This window comes from Ctenopharyngodon idella, chromosome 17 (assembly GCF_019924925.1).
Source record: "Ctenopharyngodon idella isolate HZGC_01 chromosome 17, HZGC01, whole genome shotgun sequence".
NCBI lineage: Eukaryota > Metazoa > Chordata > Actinopteri > Cypriniformes > Xenocyprididae > Ctenopharyngodon > Ctenopharyngodon idella.
In genome coordinates this window covers 33,464,015-33,476,057 of record NC_067236.1, presented here as the reverse complement: position 1 = coordinate 33,476,057, position 12,043 = coordinate 33,464,015, and the positions used below count along the sequence as shown (strand labels likewise).

The window sequence follows — 12,043 nt, the reverse complement described above, 5'->3', positions numbered from 1 at the left end:
GATCGTGACCGAGGCAGACAAGTATCTCCCGCAACCAGAAACACATAAGCGGAAAGTCATCTTTAAAAAGACTCTCTCCGCTGATGTTTTGCTCTTTTAGAGGAAAAACAACACTTACCTGTGTGTGGGGTGGAGAGACCACTGCAATGCACCGTAGATTCCCAGAAAAGGTTTTCAAAGAGGTGAGTGCATCCCCTCGGCTCCAAAGAACAAATCTGAATGAGTGGAGTGCACACATCCTCCCTTATACCCATATGTCCGGGGGGGTGGGGCATGCAAATTCTGCTCTATTCAAATTCTACTCTATTCAAATTCTACTTTTCTGAAGTATCAGAGGTGTTTGGGGCTCGTAAGAGTGACCCCCAGTGTCAGCATTCGACACCACTTCGAAGTGACTGACAGATGACTGACACCTGTATTTTCACAGTGACGAATAAACACTGTAACAAATGTATGTTAACTGATGCAACCTTGTAAAGTGTTACCATTCTTCTGAATATTATTAGTGAATAACTTAAATTAGTGAATATCTTAAATGTCAGTCTGTTCTTCATAGAAATGTCATATGACTTCAGTGAAAAGTCTTGAAAAAGAATTGGTGTAGGATTTACTTTGAAATAATTTTCACTCAGAAATTGCTAGTAAGTTTCACAAATAAGTACAAAGAAATGGCAAGTAACATTGCATTAAATGTGAAACTTAAAAAGACTAAAATAATCTGTTTTTAAAACTTTGAAAATCATTTTTACAGTGTATAGCACATGATTCATTTGGACTCTTGTGATACTCTTAAGATCTCCTTTTGTGTTTCACAGAAAAAAAAAGAAAATAATAAGGGTTTATTTAAAGACTAAATGGATTTGGCCTTGTAAAGACTAGCAAAATCGTAATTTACAGCCTCGATTTAATAAGTTCCACGCCTACAGTTGCATGCTAGTGCTGGCAAGCGTCCCGCTGACATCTGACCGACCAGCACTAATAGTCTTAAACTTCAGTCACCAATAAAGCACTGAAGTGTCATTTCCTGTACAGAGAGATCTTACATATAATTTAGAGTGTTTCTATCTGTGCTGCCGGTCCAAGGTTGAGCAGCCAAATGAAAGGACAACTTTGTGCACCCTACAAGGCAGCACTGTGTGCCCTCATTAGTGCGCTAATGCGGCCCTGGCGAGCTCCCGTTCTGCTTCTCAAGCTTAATACTAGCTCAGCTTTATTTATTGTTCCCAAAAAATGCTTAGCGGATTTAACGTGCAAAGTTACAGGCATGTTGGGCCCTGTTTCTGCCTCAGATAATTGCATTCGCTCTCAGTGGCCAAGCCTTCTTTGAGAGAGGCCACATTATTCCTGCCATTAATTGTCAGGGAGCGGTGTGATGAGGGAGGTCAATTAGGGATATTGAACTCAAGACTTACAACTCAAAAGGCAAAGAAAGAGAAGAATTATGCCATTCTGTGAAGCACAAATATAATCATTGTCTGATGTCATGTATGCTGGCTAAACCATTTCTTAATACATTTAATCTAGTGTATAATATTGTGTATTGTGTGTATTTGAACTGCTTTCACCTTAACCCTATGAAGCTACTGTATCATATTTGATACACAAATTTCTAAGCCTCTAAATGCTCAACATAAACTTTGCTGATAAACCTGTTGTGCACAATCTACTACATGTTTTCTGTCGTCTGATGGTTTAGATTTTTTTAGCAAGTAAAAGGTCTTTAAGGCCCTGTTTACATCTGGTATTAAGATGCGTTTTGGTCCATCAGATCACAAGTGGATGGTGTGTAGGTGTAAACGGGGTCTAAAACGTTTTGAGCTTGTCCACTTTCGACCACTTTCAGAGGTAGTTGAAAATGCACGCGACCGGATTGCTTTCGTAGTGTAGACGCTCATGTGGTCGAATGCGCTCGAATAGCCACAAAGGATCGCCTACTCTCTGCCTACTGACCTAACGTTAAACATTATGGGAAGCGCCCTAGCCAGACGGGATTTATACTTTGTCGGCTGAAGACCCAAGTTTGGTTTGAAGACAAAAAGCATACCAAGCACGATGTTCTCTCACCATTCTGATTTCTAACACACACTAACAGTGTTTGGCCAGTCTTGCGGCTGTCAGAGCAGAAACGAAAGCTGCTGCTCTCCATATGTTTTTTTTTCTCTCACCTTTGGTGCATTCATATGTAAATTGCACAAGCTTATTTTGTCCATTAGATCAAAAGATCTGAAAAAACCCATACATCTACCCGCCCATAGACCCTCCCCTCGAAGAAATCAGGACAGAAGTGGTTGAAAGTGGACAAAAGAGACAGATTAAAACACCGGGTGTAGACGGGTATGTGTCTCCCTCATCTATAAGCTCAAAACGTTTTAGACCCCATTTACACCTGTATTTAGCGTATTTATCTTAATAGCAGATGCAAACAGGGCCTTAGTATGATTGTACAAACATCCACCTTCAGGCTGTGAAAATCTTTACTGATATTTATAAAACGTAAGAATAACTTTGATATTGTTAGTAATATTTCAACTGGACTGAAGCAGCTTCGGTTTACTTGATTATCCAGACATCATTTTATAGAAAAATCTTGAGTATCAAATATGATCATCATCTTTTGAGGAAGGTTTATTTGTTCATCTCTCAATCATCATTGTATTGCATTATATGTTTAAAACTACAGAGATTTGATCATAAAACTAAGCATTTAAATATCATCTTACTAAGGCATATTATTTGCAGATATTGAGTGACGACTGATATTAATATGCATTTTATGTAAGTATCTGCTATAGTGTTATAAAGCATCAGAATTTCAATTCATGTATTTGCTCAGTTTGGCCTCTGAATAAAATTGAGCTTTTTTTTTTTTTTTTTCTTCGAATATGAGCTCCATATTCTCAAAAAAAAAAAAAAAAAAAAAAAAAAAAGGTACATTAATCAGTAGAAAAAAAATAATTGTTAGTTACAGCCCAAATGTAAATGATGTCAAATGGCGTGTGTCTCATCAAGCCACATGGATGGGTTGTGTGTCTGTGTGTGTTAATAATTGTTGCATATAGCTGGGCTGATGCAGTTCATGGTAATATTAAAGATTTTTTTGTACAAATGCACAAAATATCTCCTTTTGTTTTTTATATATATATATATATATATATATATATATATACTGCTCAAAAGAATCAAAGGAACACTTTGAAAACATCAGATCTCAATGGGGAAAAATATCATGCTGGATATCTATACTGATATGGACTGGGTAATGTGTTAGGAACGAAAGGATGCCACATCGTTTGATAGAAATGAAGTTTATCAACCTACAGAGGACTGAATTCAAAGACACTCCGAAAATCAAAGTGAAAAAATGATGCAGCAGGCTAGTCCATTTCGCTGAAATTTCATTGCAGCAGCTCAAAATGGTACTCAGTAGTTTGTATGCATGCCTGACAATGTCGATGGATGGTGTCCTGGGGTATTTCCTCCCAGATCTGGACCAGGGCATCTCTGAGCTAATGGCATACCTAATGGCAGTCAGGGTGTCTAGCCTGTAGAGGTCTGGGCATCCCTCCATGGATATGTCTCCCCAGACCATCACTGACCCACCACCAAACCGGTCATGCTGAACAATGTTACAGGCAGCATAACGTTCTCCACGGCTTCTCCAGACCCTTTCACGTCTGTCACTGTGCTCAGGGTGAACCTGCTCTCATCTGTGAAAAGCACAGGGCACCAGTGGCAAATGGCAAATGCCAATCGAGCTCCATGGTGACGGTGCAGTGAGCACAGGGACCGCTAGAGGACGTCGGGCTGTCAGGCCACCCTCATGAAGTCTGTTTCTGATTGTTTGGTCAGAGACATTCACACCAGTGGCCTGCTGGAGGTAATTTTGTAGGTCTCTGGCAGTGCTCATCCTGTTCCTCCTTGCACAAAGGAGCAGACACCGGTCCTGCTGATGGGTCCTAGAATCTCCTCCATGCTCTTGAGACTGTGCTGGGAGACACAGCAAACCTTCTGACAATGGCACGTATTGATGTGCCATCCTGGAGGAGTTGGACTGCCTGTGCAACCTCTGTAGGGTCCAGGTTCGCCTCATGCTACCAGTAGTGACACTGACCCTAGCCAAATGCAAAACTAGTGAAAAACAGTCAGAAAAGATGAGTAGGGAAAAAAATGTCAGTGGCCTCCACCTGTAAAACCATTCCTGTTTTGGGGTCAGATCAGTATCCCAGGAGTTTAACTGACTCGATGCTATTTTCTGATTAAAAAGTGTTTGAGCAGTGTGTGTGTGTGTGTGTGTGTGTGTATGTATATATATATATATATATATATATATATATGAGCACTGTGTTTGTTCATCAACATTTGTCCAGTGTAGAATCTAAGAAAAGCAAACGCTGTTTAACAGCATTCAATTAAAATAAGACACTTTAGAGTCTTAAAGCAGGAGGGATGATATCTGATGTTTTGTCTGTCCACAGGAAAGCATTATTTGAGACTCCAGTCGGTCACAGCAGCACCAGTGGACATCATGTGGTGTATGAGACCATGTGCACAAGGACAGGTGAGGAATCACACACACACACACACACACACACACACACACACACACACACACACACACACACACACACACACAAATCCTTGTTGTTGATCATGTGTGCACTGACTGGCAGGTTTAGCACTGTGTGCTGTCAGGTTGAACTTCAGACACAGTAAAAACTGTATCCTAACCAGACGCGACACAAATATGACACAAAATCAATCAAAAATCACCAGCCAATCAGAAGCATGTGTGGGCGGAGTCCCTCTGCAAGCACACTACTCTCGCAACAAAATAGATACGTACATAATCAAATTAAGTTTAACATTATTAAAAATGCATACTGAGTGTCTTAATCATTGTCATAAAATAGACTTGTTTGTTTACATTGAGTTCACAGTTTGAACGTTCTTGTTTCCTTTAATTTATTTTCAAGATCTGAGGTGAATTATCCATTGTCGCTTAAGGTCTCTCAAATTAAACTCGTATTAGATGCTTTTAACATTAAACAAAGCACAAAATCAGTACCTGAAATTCTCTCATACTTTGTATGTACTCTGTTGCTCCAGTTTCGTTGTGTATCGCCGTTGCAGCTGGTTAGGACAAAAACTCTAATTAACATAGAAAAGACGCCTTTTATCGAGTGTTATGGCATCACATTGTGTCGTGTCTGGTTAGGACACGGTGTAAGTTGAATGTTGGGGCTCATGCCAGTTCAGCCTCTGGTATTTTAATGAGGACCCCTGGCAGCGGGTTCGAGGCCGGTTTGCCCATGCTGGCAGCTGTTCATAGTGACCATTCCAGCATGAGGTTTGTTACGTGTCACTGAGATCGTCTAGTGTTAGTAAGGAGACCTGTGTGAACATGAGCCGACTGTCTGATCCACTGACAGCTGCTGATATTGAAAAACAAACAAATGCTAATTCTAACAGTGCCATGGCAGCTTATACTGTCGCATGAAGCTCCTGTCATACATTATTCATGCAGAGGTGAGATTTGGTGCGTAGAAGCTTTATGTTTTCTTATGCTGATATCAGGCGTTTGTTGGGCTGGATGTGAATTATTAAAGCTTAAACACACATTCTGAGTTGTAGAGTCATTCAGAAGAGCTGAAGTGACCACTGTGTGAAAGTTTTGTAATGTTTTTGAAAGAGTCTCTTTTGCTCACCAAAGCTTCATTTATTTGATATATATTTAATTTATATGCTATCGTTTGACTTGACAACCTGTAAAACACCATTGCGTGTAAGCGTGTCCTTCAGGTGCGGTTCAACAGACTCTGTCCATCAATAACTGCAGCTCCATCTGCAGGGAAGTGCTTGTGAATTTCACAGATGCTCTTCTTCCATTGTTCGCTGGACAAGAGGCTGAGAGGCGCTTGGCAGCTGGGAAAGAGAGCTGTAAAGAGGACTGAGAGCGGTTGGTGTTGTTTTAGCGTGGATGAGAGCGGCCGGCTCTGATGGGCTGTGAGAGGGAGTTAGCGCTGATCCATACGGCCGCATTCTCTGGGATCAGCCGTCAATACGCATCAGCGTCGCCTCCTCTCATCCCGTTCAGCCGCTCGCCCATTAGCGGTAAACAGCCCTCCATTATTGTGATGTTTTTCCTTTTCTTTGTTTTCACTTGACCTCGTCTCACCAGACTTCACACTCAAACTGGTTTTCACTCCAAGAATGTTCTCTTCATTTTTAGTCTTTGGCTCAATATTGGCTCAAAGTCAGAAAGATGAAGAGTTTGTGTCTGATGTGTATGATTGGATATGAGTGAATCTCAGGAACACTAGGGCACATTCACCACAAAATCAGAAGAAAATAAATCATTGACATGGATGTAATATTTTTTTTTTTTTAAATGAAATAAAGGCACTACTCTGTCATGATAATGGCAGTATATGTAAGTAAAACAATATAGAGATTTTTTTTATGTTTTTATGTATCTCTTCTGTTCACCAAGACTGCATTTATTTGATCAAAAATACAGCAAAAACAAAAATATTGTGAAAAATAATTTTAAAATGTAAAATTTTCTATGTAATTTATTCCTGTGATCAAAGCTGAATTTTCAATAATATTTCTAATAATATTCCACTATTTTTACTGTAGTTTTGATCAAATAAATGCAGCCTTGGTGAGCAGAAGAGACTTCTTTCAAAAACGTCAAGACATTGTACTTATTCCACACAGCAGGAACATGTATCTGACGGTGAAAACATCAGTCAGGGACACACAGAGACAGCAGCATTAAAGAGAGGAACATGTTTTCCCCTCTTCACTCCAGCGTGTTTTTGAGCGCGAAACAGCAGCTTCCAGCAGTCGAGTCACTGGATTGGAAGCCGGGCGTGATGTTTTCGTTCTCCTGTGCCGTAAGGCCTCAGGGTGTAAAAGAGCACCAAAATAAACAGTGTGTGGAGAGGGAATGAAAGGGAATAGTGTTCAGCAGCTCTGGGAATGTCTTTGCTCCGGTCGGATCAGTGCGGCGGCTGGACACTCGCCGAGAGAGAGCGCTGCTCTTATCAAACCATTCATGCAGGCCTCGGCTTCTGTGAGAAAATGAGCTGCAGAACATTCAGTTTCATTTGAATCTTCATGTTATTTCAGGACCTTATAGTTTGACTAGTATTTCACACTTGTCATTTCAGGAATCACATGCATCATTTTGCACCCAATACAATCTGGTCTTATTGTGAGTCATTCATCAGTGCATGTTATTCCAATATAAATGTTTGTCTTCATAACCGTAACTTGTTCCACCTCTGAAACGCCTTTCTTTGTCACCTAACGTCATCAATGGCTCTTGTTTTCGTGTTTTAACTTCATATAGAGACTCTTTCACCATGCAGTGGACTTGTGGAGTCCTGTCCTGCATTATTTCTTCATTGAATATCTCTTTTTATGTCATGTTATGTGAGTAGAATGGGTTGTGAACTTTAAGGCCCATTATCAGAGTAAACCTTTTTTTACACAGCTATTGGGAATATCCCTGTGACCAACAGATTCAATAATTAATCAACAATTATAATAATCATTATTATAATATTAATGATAATAATTGACAATAATGATTGAAATGGGTATCAGGTGTGGCCAAGCTTCAGGCGTATGCTTTCACTGCCAAAAAGCAGAAAAAGTGAAAAGTACTCTAGAGACTTTTGCACAAGAATTGCACTTTTTGTGTTTTAAGTGTTTAGAGGTTCACTTGATGGATTAGTTCAGTTCAGAATTAAAATTTCCTGATAATTTACTCACCCCCATGTCATCCAAGATGTTAATTTCTTTTCCACTGAAGAAAGAAAGACATAAAGAGGAAAATATTCCAGGATTTTTCTCCATATAGTGGACTTCACTGGGGTTCAACGGGTTGAAGGTCCAAATGTCAGTGTCAGTGCAGCTTCAAAGAGCTCTACATGATCCCAGACGAGGAATAAGAGTCTTATCTAGAGAAACCATCGGACATTTTCTAAAAAAGATAAAAAATTATATACTTTTTAACCACAAATGCTCGTCTTGCACTGCTCTGCGATGCGCCACACTTTACCTAATCATGTTGGAAAGGTCACGCATGACGTAGGTGGAAGTACCGATCCAGTGTCTACAAAGTGAACGTGCAAAGACTAAGTCAAACGACCTTTACAAAAAAAGGTAAAACAACGATGTCGGACGATTATGAAGTTGGAGGAGAAAATGAGATGGAGTTTTTCACCCTACCGCAGTACTTCCGCCTACGTCACACATGACCTTTCCAACGTGATTACGTAATGCGTGGAGCATCACAGAGCAGTGCAAGATGAGCATTTGTGGTTAAAAAGTATATCATTTTTATTTTTTTTAGAAAATGTCCGATGGTTTCTCTAGATAAGACTCTTATTCCTCGTCTGGGATCATGTAGAGCTCTTTGAAGCTGCACTGAAACTGACATTTGGACCTTCAACCCGTTGAACCCCAGTGAAGTCCACTATATAGAGAAAAATCCTGGAATGTTTTCCTCAAAAACCTTCATTTCTTTTCCACTGAAGAAAGTAAATTGAGTAATAGTGAGTAAATTATCAGGAAATTTGAATTCTGAAGTGAACTAATCCTTTAAACTTTTTTTTTTTTTTTTTTTTTTTTTGCTTTTACAAGATTAAAAAAACAAACATGTGCTGAAAAGTGATAGATGGTTGATTATTTGTATGACTAAAATGTATCATAGCTTTGACATTATGCAAAGCTTCTTCTAAAACATCTTTCCTTAAAATGCTATTGGCCTCAAGTATTTAAATAAAGGTTTTTTTTGTTTTGCTTTAATCACTGGAATATATCCTGGTGCATGTAAAGATGCAGTTTCATTGAGTCTATTTGTGTTTTACTCATTTAGTATTTAGCTCAAAAACAGACTGGAGTTTAATTACAGCTCATACGTGTGCATGTGGATTCATTGTGCTGTCGTGTGTTCACAGGTCTGTCGGTGTACAGTAAACTCTTCCACACTCAGGGCTCCAAAAACAGATGAATGAGGCCAAAGGTCAACCGTACCAATCAGCTGCTCTCTGGGATATGTTACACAAGTCCTCTTCTACACCCTCCGGCTGCTCAGAACATGGACATGAAGAGTTCAGCTCTCGACTTCACCCATGTCTCTCTTTATGCTGTCTTCTGATAATCAATATTTCCTCCTAGCCGGCCTTGTGTGTGTGTGTGTTTTTGAGTGTGTGAAATCCTTGCATGGATTGGATCTCTTCCAAAGTCTGAAGGTTTTTCCAAAGGCGTTCTGTCCCATATGTGCAGTTGTCCAGGCTTCATTTTCACCCCGCAACTGATGCCATGTGACGGACAGCTCACGACAGCTGCTGCACGAGCACACAAACACACGGCAACAACAGACCCCGAGCTCATGAACGTGTCCATCATATTTATCCGTGTTTACATGTACATATAGAAGATCTCAACGTCCATCACCGCTCGCTAATGATCTCTAATGACTTCTGTTGAAGTGCCTCATTCAGGTGTGATGAACCACATGTCCAGGTAAAGTTGATGTCATTTGTGATGATTTTCTGTAGTTCTGTAATTACAATGACTGTTTTTGACCAATGCCCTGGTAATACTTGATTCACCATGGTCAGCACGTGTGCTGATGGGATGACGTTGTGTTTTCAGGTTGATTTTAGTTTAACGCCTCACTTTTATTACCTGGCCAAACATGAATATATGACAGCGCCTCATTCATGCAACGGGTATTGAACAAATTTCTTACATGAATCTTCACTTTGAGTTGATGTAAACACAGTTCACACAAATTAATTTAGTGTTTCATGAATGAGGCCGATTATGCAACGTACAGGATTTGCTGTTTTAATGTTTTAGTTTGTACAGTATTTGTATTGCATTTTCTCTCCTGAATTTACTTGAATTTGCTCTCCTGACAAATTATTTGTCATGCTAACATGTTACAGTACCTTTTTAGCGTTCAGTTGTACCAGTAAACTGGAAGAAATGTCAGCTACTTTGTGTGATTATTTTTTGTTTTAAGAAAAAAGTTTCAAAAATAATGTGTGGTCACCATTTTTAATCGCCAAGAACAATTCATGACAAACTTCAAACTTCATCAACGGCTCTTTTTGTCCAAGACTGTTTAATTAAAAAAAAGTGTTTTCAAGAGTAATAGCAGTAAAAACATTAGCAGTTTGTGATCTAAAAGTTCATGTGTCGGCATACGTCAGCTTCATTGAAGAACTAAAACTTCTGCCGTGCGACAGAGGTAAACCTAACCCAGTCAAAAGATTTCTTTCCAGCATGTTTGTATTAACATTATCAGTAACACCGTCACGTTAGACAAACAGTGTGGATTACTGTGGTACACACTAAAACGTTCAGTCTGGGAAATGGCGTGCTCGAATGAGTTACGTTGGAACATCGTTATACAAAAAGGCTCTCGTCGAGCCATCGGTCAATCCAGCACGTGTGAATCCGCTGTTGTCCTCGGTACAGATGTTACGAAGGTTCGCACTGCCGTTTCAGAGTTCAGAAATGGCCATGAGGTTCGCCTAGAGGCAGTTTAAAAAGCTGACCAAAAATTACACATTACAAGTGGACAAGTCACTTCAAACGTCAAACTAGAAGTTCGAGGGATCGTAGGGCAGCGTTTGGCTGCGAAGTCGTCTTGGAACGCATCTTACGTAGTGCTTCGAGAAGCCTTGGGCTCCCGGGTTGGATGTAGGTGAGAAGGATGTACAGAGGTATTCTTTTAGAGTCCAGTTCCTTCCTTTTGACCCTCGAGCGTTCGAACCCGTGTCGGGCTCCGTGCCGGGGTCTCGAGGCCCCTCAGCTGCACTTGCAGGATTTGACGATCATGTTGGAGAGCTGCTCCACTTTAGGCGTTCGGCCCACGTAGTAGAGGATGGTCAGCGGCTCCAGGTCTTGAGGAACGCAGCAGGGCGAAGCGGACGCCTCGGGGTTCAGCGTGTTGTACAGGCTCAGCAGCTGCGCAGAAACACAGATCAAGTTTATTTCTATAGCACTTACGATATATACTGTTTCAAGCAGCTTCACATTAATAAACAGCAAAATAACCGTGTCAATGTTGCAAATTTCGTCAATATGAAACAAATTCAATGTAAGTTGTAAAGCAGCTCTACAGAAGACAATAGTGTCATTATTTAGTTCAATTCAGTTCAGTGTTGATTCTGTTCACTTCAATAACTGAAGTTCATCAATTACGAAACGAGTTTAGAGTTAGTTCAGCCCAAAGATGAAATTTCTGTCATTAATTACTCACCCTCATGTCGTTCCACACCCGTGAGACCTTCGTTCATCTTCAGAACACAAATTAAGATATTTTTGATGAAATCCCAGGTTTTTTTTATCCCCCATAGAAAGCAACAAAATTACCGTCATTCAAGGTCCAGAAAGATACTAAAGACATCGTTAAAACAGTCATGTGACTGCAGTGGTTCAACCTTAATGTTATGAAGAGACGAGAATACTTTTTGTGCGCAAAAACAAAACAAAATAACTTTCGTTCAGCGCTTCCAGGCTCATTACTGCGTCAGTATCACATGCATACATCGTGATGATCACGTGAACAGCATTGGCCAATACCGAGTCAGCGTTCTGATGTAAACACTGAAGCTCTGTGCTGCGTTCACTGCATCAACTGCGTAGGAGACTGACAGGGTAGAGAAAAAATTGTTGAATAAAGTCTTTATTTTTGTTTTGTTTTTGCACACAAAACGTATTCTCGTCGCTTCATAACATTAAGGTTGAACCACTGCAGTCTCTACTACTTTTCTGGACCTTGAAAGTGGTAATTGCTGTCTATGGAGGGTCAGAAATCTCTCAGATTTCATCAAGAATATCCTAATTTGTGTTCTGAAGATGAACGAAGGTCTTACGGGTGTGGAACGACATGAGGGGGAGTAATTAATGACAGAAACTTCATTTTTGGGTGAACTAACCCTTTAAATCAGCGGCAGAGCAACTCTAGAGAAGACAGCAGTGTCGAAATTCAGTTCACTAAGGCCCCGTTTAC

At 40.2% G+C, this 12,043-nt stretch overlaps 2 protein-coding genes across 5 annotated transcripts in view; one reads left to right on the top strand and one right to left on the bottom strand.

Annotated features, from left to right (window-relative positions):
* ttll5 (tubulin tyrosine ligase-like family, member 5) overlaps window positions 1-10,014 on the top strand; it is a 120,133-nt gene extending 110,119 nt beyond the window's left edge. For all 4 annotated transcript variants that reach the window (XM_051866899.1, XM_051866897.1, XM_051866898.1 and 1 more), the window contains exons 31-32: window positions 4,476-4,558; window positions 8,973-10,014. In XM_051866899.1, coding sequence (XP_051722859.1) covers window positions 4,476-4,558; window positions 8,973-9,025 — 136 coding nt within the window. In that variant the 3' untranslated portion in view covers window positions 9,026-10,014. The remainder of the gene's footprint in view (window positions 1-4,475; window positions 4,559-8,972) is intronic.
* A 52-nt stretch (window positions 10,015-10,066) lies between these two features.
* Window positions 10,067-12,043, bottom strand: part of tgfb3 (transforming growth factor, beta 3) — a 29,169-nt gene continuing 27,192 nt past the window's right edge. The window contains exon 7 of the mRNA XM_051866931.1: window positions 10,067-10,995. Within this exon, the coding sequence (XP_051722891.1) occupies window positions 10,837-10,995 (159 nt within the window). The 3' untranslated portion in view covers window positions 10,067-10,836. The remainder of the gene's footprint in view (window positions 10,996-12,043) is intronic.